Source organism: Lemur catta, chromosome 7 (genome assembly GCF_020740605.2).
Source record: "Lemur catta isolate mLemCat1 chromosome 7, mLemCat1.pri, whole genome shotgun sequence".
Taxonomy (NCBI): domain Eukaryota; kingdom Metazoa; phylum Chordata; class Mammalia; order Primates; family Lemuridae; genus Lemur; species Lemur catta.
In genome coordinates this window covers 107707467-107719619 of record NC_059134.1, presented here as the reverse complement: position 1 = coordinate 107719619, position 12153 = coordinate 107707467, and the positions used below count along the sequence as shown (strand labels likewise).

Below are 12153 nucleotides of genomic sequence, written 5' to 3'. Positions count from 1 at the left end.
CGTGGACGGCCCGTCCGAGGGCTGCGGGAGGGCGGCTGCGATCCAACGGGTAGAGTCGGAACACTCACCTGGAACGTTTACACCAAGCGTGAGAACTGCTTGTTTTCCGGTTTAAACTGTGGAAGGACCAGGCCCCGCGAGCCTGGGCGTGTTGGGCGGCTCCTCGGCCCGAGCCGTGTGCGGTTTGCTGCGTGTTTGTCGTGTGTTTGTTGCTCTTGTTTCCAGGCCGCTCGCACCTGGGACTGAGTGTGGGGCATGGGCCCCCCACATTCCTCGTCCCACGAGGGCCCGGCGGAGCTGTGACGCTCCTCTGGCGACGGCTCCCGCGTGGGGACACATCGGCCCTTGAGCCCTGCTCACAGCCCAGGCAGACGTGGTGTCGGGGACGCGGGACGTTTTCTCTCTGTAGCCGCTAAGTCGCCGTGTGCTGCTGCAGCAGACGCAGTGTCAGGGCCGCCGCGGAGGCCGCTCCCCGCCTTGGCTGCCCGCCCTGCTGGCACTGGGCGCAGCCGGACCGAGTCAGCTCCCGCCCTGTCCTGAGTGGTGGGTCGGGTGGCCGGGCGGGCGGGGCGCGGAGGGCGTGGCCCCCTCGGAGGCGTGGGCGGGGCTGGTGGTGGGACTGCGCCTCGAGGCCGCTGGTCTCTTGCAAGGGTCGGACGCCTCTTCCCCTCCCGCTGAAAACAGCCGAAAAGGCTGGAGAACACGCGTGTCAGAATTCTTCCTGAACTTCTCGAAAGATGACGGGGAGAAGTGGAGTGTGGAGAGGGGACCCCACGGCCCGGGCCCCCCTCGGAGAGGCCCTGTGGGGACGGGGCGGGCCAGGGTGCACGGCTGGGCACAGGGTGGCGGTGGGTGTCACGTTAGCTGTGTCAGCTATGCCCAGTGACAGCCGTGCAGTCCCACGGCCCCAGCAGGCCCTTGTTTCGTGGTGGTTTTCGTAAAGCTCAATGAATTGATTCCAAACAACTGAGGAGAGTCGAGACGTTCTCGCCAAAGCCGCGTGACGTGGAGAAAGCTGCTCAGACACACCCGGACGCGCGGAGGCCGTGCCGGTGGCTGGTGGGGACAGGTGGGCTCTGCGGCTCACGGTGCGGTAGTCAGACCCCGACTTCCTGCCACTTCCAGACGCTGATGCTGGGTGGACACAGAACGGCAAGGCGGAGGCAAAGCCGCAGAGCCGTCGGGAAATGACGCAGGAGGCAGGACTCCCGGTCCCGGGGCAGGGCAGGGCTTTCTCAGATCGGCCGGAAGCGCTAGCTGTGGAGGACCGCCGCGTGGCCCGTGGAGTTCCGCGAGGTGCGTTTCCCACGTGGACACGACATGCACGGCGCCGGCTTCCCCGTTCACCCTCGCCGCGCGGGCGCCGCTGCGTCTGCCGCAGGTCCCCTTCCTCCTCCCAGAGACCGAGCTCGGCGAGTGGCTCATGCAGGTCTGGGCAGGAGCAGCCCTGTGGGGACGGTGCCCTCGTCACTCGCTCTGGAGCGCCAACCTGGCGGGGTGTGGACCCGTGTCCAGAGTCCAGGCCTGGGTTTCTTCTCGACATCCCGCACCTGCCGGGAGCGTCAGTTGCGGGCTGGGGCCGCGGTCTGGGGACACTGCTGCCACGCTCTTCCTTCCGTTGGCGCTTTGGGAAAATGCTGAGGTTTCTGGATCTGTCTCTGTGTCCTGAAATCCTAAAGGCCTCCTGTCACTCCTGCTGGCCGGGGACACGGCCCCAGCACCCGCTGCCTTTCCTGGGCTGCTGCTCGCACTGCGGTGGCAATTCTGCCTGGAAGGTCTCGGGCCCCCCACGGTTCTGCCTGGAAGGTCTCGGGCCCCCGACGGTTCTGCCTGGAAGGTCTCGGGCCCCCGACGGTTCTGCCTGGAAGGTCTCGGGCCCCCGACGGTTCTGCCTGGAAGGTCTCGGGCCCCCGACGGTTCTGCCTGGAAGGTCTCGGGCCCCCGACGGTTCTGCCTGGAAGGTCTCGGGCCCCCGACGGTTCTGCCTGGAAGGTCTCGGGCCCGACGGTTCTGCCTGGAAGGTCTCGGGCCCCTGACGGTTCTGCCTGGAAGGTCTCGGGCCCGATGGTTCTGCCTGGAAGGTCTCAGGCCCCTGACGGTTCTGCCTGGAAGGTCTCAGGCCCCTGACGGTTCTGCCTGGAAGGTCTCGGGCCCGACGGTTCTGCCTGGAAGGTCTCAGGCCCCTGACGGTTCTGCCTGGAAGGTCTCAGGCCCCTGACGGTTCTGCCTGGAAGGTCTCGGGCCCGATGGGGCCTCCTCTGCCGCTGGTGCCTCCCAAACACCTCCCGTTCGGGGACTCTGTCCGCTTGACAGACACACTTTCTTGTTTTCAGATGCTGCTATTTTGGTTTCTTCCATCCTTGTCCTGGTTTTGTTTTTGTGGGGGAGACACACCCACTGTCCTCTGGAAACCAGAGATCCATTTTAAAAAACATTTAAAGTCTAAGTAACATTGTTTTGTTTTTATTCTTGGTGTTTATTTTTATAGTTGCCTTCTCTGGGGACTCAGGTCACACTACCTGGGCTTCTTCCTCCCTTTGTGCCTCGGTTTCCCCATCTGTAAAGGGGGAGACATAATAGCGCACATTGCACGGAAGCCCCACGTGTGTGTTGATGGGTCTGAGGAGATGTCGTTGGCTTGCAGGTGGGCGGGGGAGTAGCCTGGCCACGGCCACGCAGGGCAGCTCACAGGAAGTGACCTCCACTGGCAACTGCTCTGCCCTGCCGCCCGCGGTCGCGTGCCTGCCTCCCCAGCGCCCAGCCGTCACCGGCACAGCCCTGGCGTGGCCTCCGCTGCCAGACCTCGGCGAGGCGGGTGGGCAAGGCTGGAGCGCCGGCAGTGACCGGAGAGAGCCCAGGCCCTCCTCGCCGGGCCAACCGGGGGCGCAGGGGAGGTCAGGTCACTGAGCCCCCGCCAGAGGTGTCCTGGGCCAGCGTGGGTGTTGCCTCTGCCCCCCAGGGGCACAGCCCCCCGTGCCCACCTGCCCACCTTCCGCGCAGGCAGCCCAGAGCCAGAGCCGGCTGCACCCGCCCCTGCGGCCCTCCCAGCCCCTCTGCGCTGGCCAGAGCGGTGGTCAGGAAGGGCAGAGACCCCCACCCCAGGGCAGAGGCAGAAAAGGCCAGATGCAAGTTCGTCTGTGACAAGTGCCCCAAAGAAAACACACGAGGGAAGGTGTGACAGGACGGGGCGCAGGTCACCCTCGGGCCCAGCTCCAGCCGCCTCTCCCGCCCGCGCGCCAGGCTCCCGGCTCTGTCCTCCTGCACGGCCCCGTGTGCGCGTGGCGGCTGGGGCCACTGCTGGGTCCCTGGCTGAGCCCTGGTCTCTGGCCGGTGCCCCACAGCCCGAGCCCGACCGCGGGCGCCCTTCGCCCCCCACCCCCAGTGGCTCTCTGGCCCCTCGGTGCCTGCCGGGCCCAGCGCCATCGTCGGGGCGTCGTGCAGCCGGGAGGGGGGGCCACAGAGGGGCAGGAAAGGACGTCAGGACAGGAAACGTGCACAAATGCTCAGAGTTTATTAGCAAAACTGGGCTGGGTGAACAGAGGGGTGTTTGGGTGCTGAGCCCTCTCTGACCCGGCCACCGGGCCCTCAGCCCTGGGACCCCCCGCAGCAGGCGTGGGCAGGCGGCCACCTGGCCTGGTACAGCTCCCTGTGGTGGCCGCCGTGCCCGGACTGGCCCGTCTGCTCTCTGGCTGCTGGAGGGGCCAGCGGGGCCTCGGTGCGCCACGGGAGCCCTGTGGTGGGCCCGGGAGGGGCAGGTGGCCAAGACAGGCCACAGGGTCCGTGAGGGCAGGGCCCGGGCAGGGGCCTCCTCAGGCGGGTCCCCACTGACCGTCAGCCCAGGGTGCCCCTTCCCTCAATGGGGTGGCAGAAGGTGAGCAGAGGTGGAGGGAGCCACGGTGGGTGGGCTCCGTGGAACAGGCCGCCTAAGGTTTTCCTGGTCAGTGATGCATGTCCTGGCTCCAGGTGGAGGGGGCGTGGGGGCCCCTAGACTGGGAGGACAGGGGCCCCTGTGGGCGCCGTGGGTGCGGGGACACAGGCTGGCTCACAGCCACACTCGTCCACGTGGGTGTAGGTGTGCTGGATGGCCGTGCCATCGGGACACTGCATGGACACGGTCTCCACGTGGACCCGCCTCTCCTGGCAGCAGGTGCACTGGCGCTGCATGGCTTGGGCCTCCGCTGAGTACCTGCATTGCGGGGCTACGCTCAGGACCGGCCACCGTGGCTCTGACAGCCCCTGGGGCCTGGGGGTGGTCGCCCCGGCTGTCCAAGTGGCCTCACTCCCTCTTGGAGCAAGCAGGGCTTTCCCTTCCTGGGATGGGGCAGTTCTCTGGGTGTCAGGGTCACTTTGAGCCCTGCTCTGTCTTCCCTGAACCAGCTCCTCCCTCTTGCTGACCTCTGGAGACCCTCCCCTGGGACCTTGAGCCAGGCCTCACTGGCCAAGGGCTGCAGGCCTCCTGGCCACTCCTGCTCACAGCTGGCCACAGCCCAGGGCTGTGGGGGGTCCATGGAAGGCTCTGATTGTGCCACCCTCCCCAGGCGGACGCTGCCCCTCAGGCCCCTGGACGTGAGTCCGCAGCCAGGGAGCGCTGTGGGGCGGGGGGTGGCGGGGGTGCTTCCCCCCTCCTGTGGCAGGTGTGGGTCCTCCTGACCCAGCGCAGGGTGCGGACAGGCCCGGTGGGTGCTGTGTGGCTGGGGTGGCCATGCACTCCGCGGGGAGGGCCGGGAGCCCACTCACTTGGACACTCCGGGGCAGGAGCCCTCGCAGAAGGTGACGTTGACTGCCCCCTCGGTCACGCAGTCCCCGTTGCGCAGGATGGTGGTGTTGACCTGGACTTGGCAGGAGTCTGGGAGGAGGAAGGGCAGTGCAGAGCCCGCCAGGCCCTCCCTGTGAGTGCCCGCCCTCCACGCGGGACCAGCCTGCCGTTACCCCCAGACTCAGTGTGGGGTCTGGGGGCCGGGGTCCCTGGGCTCCCAGTGGGACAAGTCTGGGCAGGAATCCCGGGGGGTGGGGACAAGAGGGCACTGGCAGGTTGGCCTCCACTTACCCTCTTCCTCACAGGAGTAGCAGCAGCCGGTCCTCCTCAGGGTCCCCTGCAGGGCCAAGGATGGGGGCGGGGCTGGGGTGGAGCCTCTCAGGTGGGGCGGGGCCTCCCTGGGTGGGGCCTCCCTGGGCAGGGCTTTCTGGGATGGGGTGGGGCCTCCCTGGGTGGGGCCTCCCTGGGCAGGGCTTTCTGGGATGGGGTGGGGCCTCCTGGGTGGGTGGGGCCTCCCTGGGCAGGGCTTTCTGGGATGGGGTGGGGCCTCCTGGGTGGGTGGGGCCTCTGTGGGCGGGGCCTCCCTGGGCAGGGCTTTCTGGGATGGGGTGGGGCCTCCTGGGTGGGCGGGGCCTCCCTGGGCAGGGCTTTCTGGGATGGGGTGGGGGCCTCCTGGGTGGGCGGGGCCTCCCTGGGCAGGGCTTTCTGGGGTGGGGTGGGGGCCTCCTGGGTGGGCGGGGCCTCCCTGGGCAGGGCTCTCTGGGATGGGGTGGGGCCTCCTGGGTGGGTGGGGCCTCCCTGGGCAGGGCTTTCTGGGATGGGGTGGGGCCTCTGGGGTGGGTGGGGCCTCCCTGGGCAGGGCTTTCTGGGATGGGGTGGGGCCTCCTGGGTGGGTGGGGCCTCCATGGGTGAGGGCTTTCTGGGATGGGGTGGGGCCTCTGGGGTGGGTGGGGCCTCCCTGGGCAGGGCTTTCTGGGGTGGGGTGGGGCCTCCTGGGTGGGTGGGGCCTTCTGGGTGGGTGGGGCCTCTGTGGGTGAGGGCTTTCTGGGGTGGGGTGGGGCCTTCTGGGTGGGCGGGGCCTCCCTGGGCAGGGCCTCCTGGGTGGGTGGGGCCTCTGTGGGTGGGGCCTCCCTGGGCAGGGCTTTCTGGGATGCGGTGGGGCCTCCTGGGTGGGTGGGGCCTCCATGGGCAGGGCTTTTTGGGATGGGGTGGGGCCTCCCCAGTGGGCGGGGCCTCCTGGCACACACCCTGCAGCTGAGCACCACGGGGCAGGGCGAGGGCTGTGGGGTCAGCACATGTTGCCCGTTCTCGACTTCACAGCGATACTCAGTGCAGTTGTCCACCCGGCTGTTGACCCAGGTTCCGTTGGGCTGAAATGCAAGGCGGAGGGTGGAGGCAGGGTGGGGGCTACCTGTGTGCTGAGCCGGCTGGGGTGAGGGTCTCCCAGGAGGGGGCTGAGATGCCCCCACACACCCTCCTGTTACCTGGACAGGCTGGCCGTCGGGCGTGAGGCAGGCGTGCTGCACGCACTTCCCGCAGCACTGCCCAGCCGTGCTCATGTACGCGAAGCCCTGCGGGACAGGAGGGTGGTCAGCCCCTCCCGCCTGGCCTGCCCCCGTGCCCACCCCAGCAGCCCTGTGGCCCTGAGCCGTGTCCCTGCCCAGCTGTTCCCACTCAGCCTCAGCCCTGCTTCCAGCATCTCACCTCTGTCTCCCCCGCCCTCCTGGCCCCCGGCCCCGGCCATTCCCTTGGCTTTGCACTCCCTCCCTCCCTTCCCCAGCCCAGGCTGAGTAGGGAACTCCCCAGAGCCCAGCCCAAGGGCGAGCTCACCTGGGGGCAGGTGGTGTTGCAGGCAGCCTCCTCACACTGCACAGCTGGGTCCTGGGGGTCTGCGGAGAGGCAGGTGCAGGTGTGGCAGGGAGTGACCCCTGGGAAGGTTGCGCCGACCTGCAGTGGGCGGGAGGGTGGCACTGAGCGCATGGGGGACACAGGGGCCGGGACCCCTCCTTGTGGCAGGTGGGGCCCAGGGGCCAGTTTCCTTCATTGTGGGCAGATGTGGGACCCGGCGGGTGTGTTCTGCCCACACTCCTGCTGGGCAACCCTGAAGCTGGCAGCAGGCGTGGGGCACACGGCCCTCGGAGGAAGGTGCCCTCGGAGCCCCTCTGCCGACCCGCCCTCCTGGCAGGAACGTCGAGGTGAGGATGGGGGCTTGGAGGGACATGGGCGTCCCTCACAGGCGTTCAGGCCCCAGCCCCGGGCACGGCACCCTTACCCCATAGACAGTGCCGTTGTAGGTGCACAGCTTCGGTCCTGAGAGGGAAGAGGGTGGAGCTCAGGTGGTGGCGGGTAAAGGCCGGGCCCACCCCGCCCTGTCCCGCCCTGCCAGCCCCACTCACGGCAGATGAGGGTGGGGCAGCACTTGCCCTCCTCCTGGGTGTGGGTGGGCACCTGCCCAGGCCCACAGGTGGGCGGGCTCTGGGGTGGGCAGGTGGTGACGTTGCAGACTGCGGGACAGGGGTGCTGTCAGGGTACTTCCTGCTCCCCCACCTCCTCCCGTCTCCTGCCATGCGGGTTCCCGCGTAGACAGCGCCTCCGCATGTTGCAGCCAAACAGGTATTTTTCCCTGTGGGCCGCCCGCGCCATGGCCCTTCCTGCCTCCCTCCCAGCGCCCGCTGTCCCCTCCCGCTGCTCCCCAGTCCCTGGGCTGTACCTGGGCAGGCCGGAGGTCACCGCCTCCTCTCCAGGTGGAACAGTGGGGCAGCGGGAGCTGTGGTGCCTGCCCCAGCTGTCAGCTGCAGCCAAGCCGGGACGCCCCTCTGCGTCCCTGCCCACCCGGTGCTGCCCAGCACGGTCTTACCACACAGCGTCTCGGTGCAGCAGGGATTGTCGGCCCGAGGCCTGGTCACTGCAACCAGGCCGGGCCCGTCGCACTGTGGGGTGTGGGCCTGGGGCTCACACCGCCGGGGCTTGCACTGCACTGACACCGAGCCCTCGTCGCACACGCAGTCCTGGCACTGGCTGACCCAGCGCTCGCCGGGCTGGAACAGACCAAGTCAGGGTCCGCAAGGGCTCAGGGCACGGTCAGCCTGGGCATGCCGGGTCCCCGCCGGCTGCCGTCTCTGGAGCAGCACAGAGTGACAGGGCAGGACGCCCACGCCCGCCCCGGGGCACGTCCACATTGCGCTCCTTGGCGCCCCACACCCGCCACGCCCAGCTGCCGGCAGAGCTGACCCCCAGATGCAGGCACCGCCTCCCTGCCTCAGGAGGGGAGGGGTGGAGCCACTCACTAGTTTGGGGTACCCGTCCGGTCCCACGCAGCCTGGAAGGAGAGGAGCAAACGTCACTGAGGGTGCTGGGTCTAGGCGGCGGGCAGAGGCCACAGGCCGCCATGCGTGTGCGCAGCCTGGCTGCCACTGCCCCAGACCCAGGCCTGTCTCCCCAGGGACAGAAGCCCCAGAGGGCTGGCAGGTGTGTGGGGCGGTGTGGCTGCGGTTTGGGTCACGTGTGTCGGGCTGTGTGGCTGCGGTTTGGCTCAGGGTGCCATGAGCCCAGCTCTGCAGTGCGTGGGGGCCCAGCCATACCAGGGGCAGGTGGTGGCTGGGGAGGGACCATGACAGAGGCACCTGAGAATGAGCCGCTGCCCACGGGGCTTCTAGAGGCCATCCGGCTCCATGGGGCTCAAGGCCACACCATGACTGTCTTGTGCCATGGGTGGGCACCCCAACTGGGCAGGCAGCGTGGACCCCGCAGGGGCCTTCCCAGCCCAGCCCTCCTCCCCCCCCTGCGACATGTCCCAGCCGCAGGGTGGATGGAGCTCACCGCACGTGTGCACACAGATGTCTTTGAGTGAGTTGAAGAGGATCTGACCCTCGGGGCAGAAGCAGCCCTCCGCCAGCCCCCCGAGCGGTGGGCTCTGGTTCCTGCACAGCAAGAACAGTCCTGGGGCCCCGCGATGTGGGAGACCCCCTCGCACCATTGTCCGTGTGAACCCCGTGATGGGCAGGGGACCGATGGACAGACCGGGGGGTCGGGGTGGGGCGTGGGCACCCTCACTTGCTTGTCTGTAAGGCGTGCAGGGTGACGGGGGTGTTTCCAGGGAGCCCTGGGGTCGGGGGATATCTGGAGATCTGGGGCTCAGAGACTGGACGTCCTCTGCTCTCCTGCCACCCCCAGGCCCCGCTTACCTGCAGTCGCAGGACGGGGGCTGCACGGGGCCGCAGGGCTTGTACACCTTGGCTGGCGGGCAGGCGAGGTCTGTGGGCACAAAGATGGGTCAGACAGGCCGGGGAGGCTGGAGCCCTGGGGCTGCCCCCGACTCACCGCACAGCCCGCCAGTGGCATTGCGCCAGTCGCTGCACACGCCGTGGCTGCGGCAGAGCGCCGCGTAGGCCTCCAGGCTCTGGCAGGGCACCCTGGGGTGTGTGGTGCGGCAGCCGTCGCTGATGCAGGCGTTGAAGAACGGGCCGGGCGGGACGAGGCCGTGGCACTCGGCAAAGACCCTGTGGATGGGCGGTCAGGGCCAGGAGCACCGTGCCCCAGCCAGCCAGTCCTGGGCCTGGGCAGGGTGCCCCAGGGCCTGCCGCCCCCCGGGAAGTACTCACTGGCTTAGCAGGAGCTCGCAGAGGGGCTCTGGGGGGCACAGGGTTGGTGTGTGGGGTGCTGGGGGCGTGGGGCTGGCAGTCGGGGGTGGGCCTGTTGGGGCCCAGCAGCCCTCCGGGCCGCCGTCAGGGACCAGCCAGGACTTGGCCATGTCCTTGCAGGTGGGGGCTGTGGTGCCATCTGGCCGGCGGCAGTCATCCTTCTGGTTGTTGGTGCAGGTGCCTGGCGAGGGCGGGCACCACTGGGCTGGGCTCTGAGCAGCCTCCTGTGGCCCCCACTGCTCCCCCACCCTTCCTTTGTGGTCGCTTGGGACTGAGGCCTGGGGAGGTCCTGCAGGCCGGGCCGCAGCACTCACCACACTGGCCCTCCGTGTTGTTGCCGAAGTGGCTGTAGGACAGCTGGATCTGGAAGTTGTGCCCGTCAAAGGTGATGCTCACGCCGATGGCGGGAATGTCGATGCCCATGGTGCTGGCGCCCGTCAGGGACACGGTCACGCCGTGCTTGGTGAAACCCCTGGTCACCCGCACGTGGTCGAACAGGATCTGGGGGCACGTGGGAGCCCGTGACCAGGGGCAGGGCCAGGCACCCCTCACCCCAAAGCTGTGCTTTCCCTCAGGCCTGGGGTCTGCAGCTGGCTGTGTTTGGGCCCATGGGGTGTGCTCTGCCCCTCGGGGCTGCTGTGGGCAGAGTGGGGCCACAGTGTCTGGCTGTGGGCCCAGTGCCTCCTGTCTGCAGTCGCCCTTTCCCGCCCGCGAGGTCAAGACTAGGCCGCGGCCTGGGCACAGGGAGGGCCGTCTGCTAGCCCGACTCACCAGGCTCTCCTCTTTCCCGTGGACGGTCGCGGTGGTGAGCACTATCCCCATGGACTCGTAGTGGACGCTGAGGGCGCGGGCGCAGCTGGCGGCAGAGGTGGAGGCAGAGGCCCCGCAGTAGTGGCTGTACAAGAGGATGCTGAGGTTCCCGTGGCGCGGGCGGATCTCTCTCATGAGGACGTAGGTGCAGTTGTCCAGGAAGGAGTAGGAGGTGCCGTCGAAGGTCAAGTAGTGGGAGCCACCCCACCCACTGCAGGAGCCTGGGGACACGGACACACAGGAGGCTGAAGGCCCCTGCAGCCACAGCCCGAGCCCTCCACTTCCACGGTCACCCAGCATCACCAATCTGTGACTGTCACCTCAGGGGAGCCACTCAAGCCTCTTCCGTTAAAAGGGTACCATGCATTGAATGGTGCCCCAATGTCCATGTCCACCCCAGAACCTGTGAATGTGCCCTTATTGGGAAGAAGGGTCTCTGCAGATGCGGTTAAGTGAAGGATCTTGAAACGAGATCATCCCAGACTACCCGGTGGGCCCCAGGTCCCATGACAGGGGTCCTCATGAGTGACCGAAGAGACACAGACACATGGAGAGAAGCCATGTGGGGGCAGAGGCCGAGGTTGGGATGATGCAGCCATAAGCCAGGGAGCGTCTGTAGTCCCCATAGCTGGGAGAGGCGGGGGTCTTCCTGGAGCTCTGCAGGGAGCACGGCCCTCCCCGCTCTGCCTCCAGGCTCGGGCTCCAGAGCTGAGACAATCCGTGTCTGCTGTCTGAAGCCGCCCGGTCTGTGGCTGTCTGTGGCGGCAGCCCCGGGACACGGCCACAGTAGGGCAGTAAGAGCCCCACATCCTCTTACCAGTGCATCCCGCTCAGTAACAGGGGCCGTCGTTAGGACCCCAGGAAACAGCACTTCTGAGCCTCCCGCCACCATCCTGCATGTCCCCTGGCCTAAGGGCCCCTGGCTGGTTCCCTTCCCACCGCAGCCTGGTCCAGATGTGTTCCGCAGGCCGGCCGCAGGCTCCCTTCCAGGTGGAGCGCTCGCAGCAGCCTGCACGTCAGCAGAACCCACATGGGCCCCCATCCACCCATGGCTGGCCTGTCTTCTGAAGCGACAAGCTACAGATCTCCCCAGCCACCAGCCACGCCCCACTCTGCCAGCCTGGCTAACACCATGTGTGGGGAGTCACACCCGGCATGTGCTCACACTCGCACTCGTAGTGGAAATCGCAGGGCCGGCTCTGGTTCCACACTTGGAGGGGCTGCTGCCCGTTCACACAGGTGATGTTGGCTATCGGCTTGGGTGGGAGCAGGACGACGTGGTTGTCACCCTCGCACCTGGCCACCGTGCAGTTCTCCAGGGTCCAGGACTCATTCACCTGGGCAGGGAACACACACAGTGCTTGTTTGGGCTGACTTCGGGGACCCTCCCCAGCTACCCGCCACTACCTACAGCCCCAGGTCCCACATGGCTGTGAGAAGCTTCCTGCAGAGGGTCACTGAGGCAGGCCCAAGGGCCCAAGCCAGGCTGTGCCCCTCAGACTAAGACATCATGCACACAACAGAGGGAGGTGGAGGGGGAAAGTGGGGCCCACCTGTCGGGGAGGGACAGCGTTATCGCAGCCAGGGGGTGGAGAGGTGGGGGGCAGAGGAGTGGAGGATGCCGGTGGTGGGGAGCTGGGGCAATGCCCCGGGAAACGTTCGATGTCACAGTGCTGGGTGCAGACTGCGTAGAACTGGCAGCCGGCTTTGTCAGTCTTATTGTAGATGAGGTCTCCTGCGAAGGAGAAAACCATAGGAGATGCAGCCACACCGAGTGACCAGCCAGTCAGAGCCTGGGGACAGCACAGGCAGAGGTCAGGACAGGAGGGAGCAGGTGTCGCAGGCGGGCCCCAAGAGAGGGTGTGGACTGAGTGTGGCTGTGGAGGGAGAGCCATAAGCTCCAAGGCAGACCCAGCTGACATGGCACCTGGGGAAGGGCCACGGAAA

At 67.7% G+C, this 12153-nt stretch overlaps 2 protein-coding genes across 2 annotated transcripts in view; one reads left to right on the top strand and one right to left on the bottom strand.

Annotated features, from left to right (window-relative positions):
* The first annotated feature begins 2 nt into the window (after window positions 1-2).
* Window positions 3-3927, top strand: LOC123642187. The gene is made up of 8 exons (XM_045557089.1): window positions 3-1775; window positions 1807-2052; window positions 2235-2440; window positions 2755-2894; window positions 2960-3073; window positions 3342-3476; window positions 3590-3715; window positions 3836-3927. The coding sequence occupies exons 1-8, from the start codon at window positions 1188-1190 to the stop codon at window positions 3925-3927; spliced, it is 1647 nt and encodes a 548-aa protein (XP_045413045.1). The 5' UTR covers window positions 3-1187.
* The window catches only part of LOC123642186 (mucin-5B-like), a 45993-nt gene continuing 37332 nt past the window's right edge, over window positions 3493-12153 (bottom strand). The window contains exons 32-49 of the mRNA XM_045557088.1: window positions 11760-11941; window positions 11372-11543; window positions 10168-10427; window positions 9711-9897; window positions 9358-9577; window positions 9077-9255; window positions 8941-9010; window positions 8576-8676; window positions 8044-8075; window positions 7614-7794; window positions 7153-7260; window positions 7029-7066; window positions 6587-6703; window positions 6241-6327; window positions 6004-6126; window positions 5048-5093; window positions 4738-4846; window positions 3493-4186 (exon numbers count right to left, since the gene is read on the bottom strand). Of these exons, the coding sequence (XP_045413044.1) occupies window positions 3985-4186; window positions 4738-4846; window positions 5048-5093; window positions 6004-6126; window positions 6241-6327; window positions 6587-6703; window positions 7029-7066; window positions 7153-7260; window positions 7614-7794; window positions 8044-8075; window positions 8576-8676; window positions 8941-9010; window positions 9077-9255; window positions 9358-9577; window positions 9711-9897; window positions 10168-10427; window positions 11372-11543; window positions 11760-11941 (2414 nt within the window). The 3' untranslated portion in view covers window positions 3493-3984. The remainder of the gene's footprint in view (window positions 4187-4737; window positions 4847-5047; window positions 5094-6003; window positions 6127-6240; window positions 6328-6586; window positions 6704-7028; window positions 7067-7152; window positions 7261-7613; window positions 7795-8043; window positions 8076-8575; window positions 8677-8940; window positions 9011-9076; window positions 9256-9357; window positions 9578-9710; window positions 9898-10167; window positions 10428-11371; window positions 11544-11759; window positions 11942-12153) is intronic.

Excerpts from the sequence above, each read along its gene's own strand:
- LOC123642187 (XM_045557089.1), top strand. The coding sequence starts at position 1,188 with ATGACGCAGGAGGCAGGACTCCCGGTCCCGGGGCAGGGCAGGGCTTTC. Across the intron at positions 1,776-1,806 it reads GTGGCAATTCTGCCTGGAAG|GTCTCGGGCCCCCGACGGTT; the intron begins GTCTCGGGCCCC and ends TCTGCCTGGAAG. Across the intron at positions 2,053-2,234 it reads CTGACGGTTCTGCCTGGAAG|GTCTCGGGCCCGATGGGGCC; the intron begins GTCTCGGGCCCG and ends TCTGCCTGGAAG.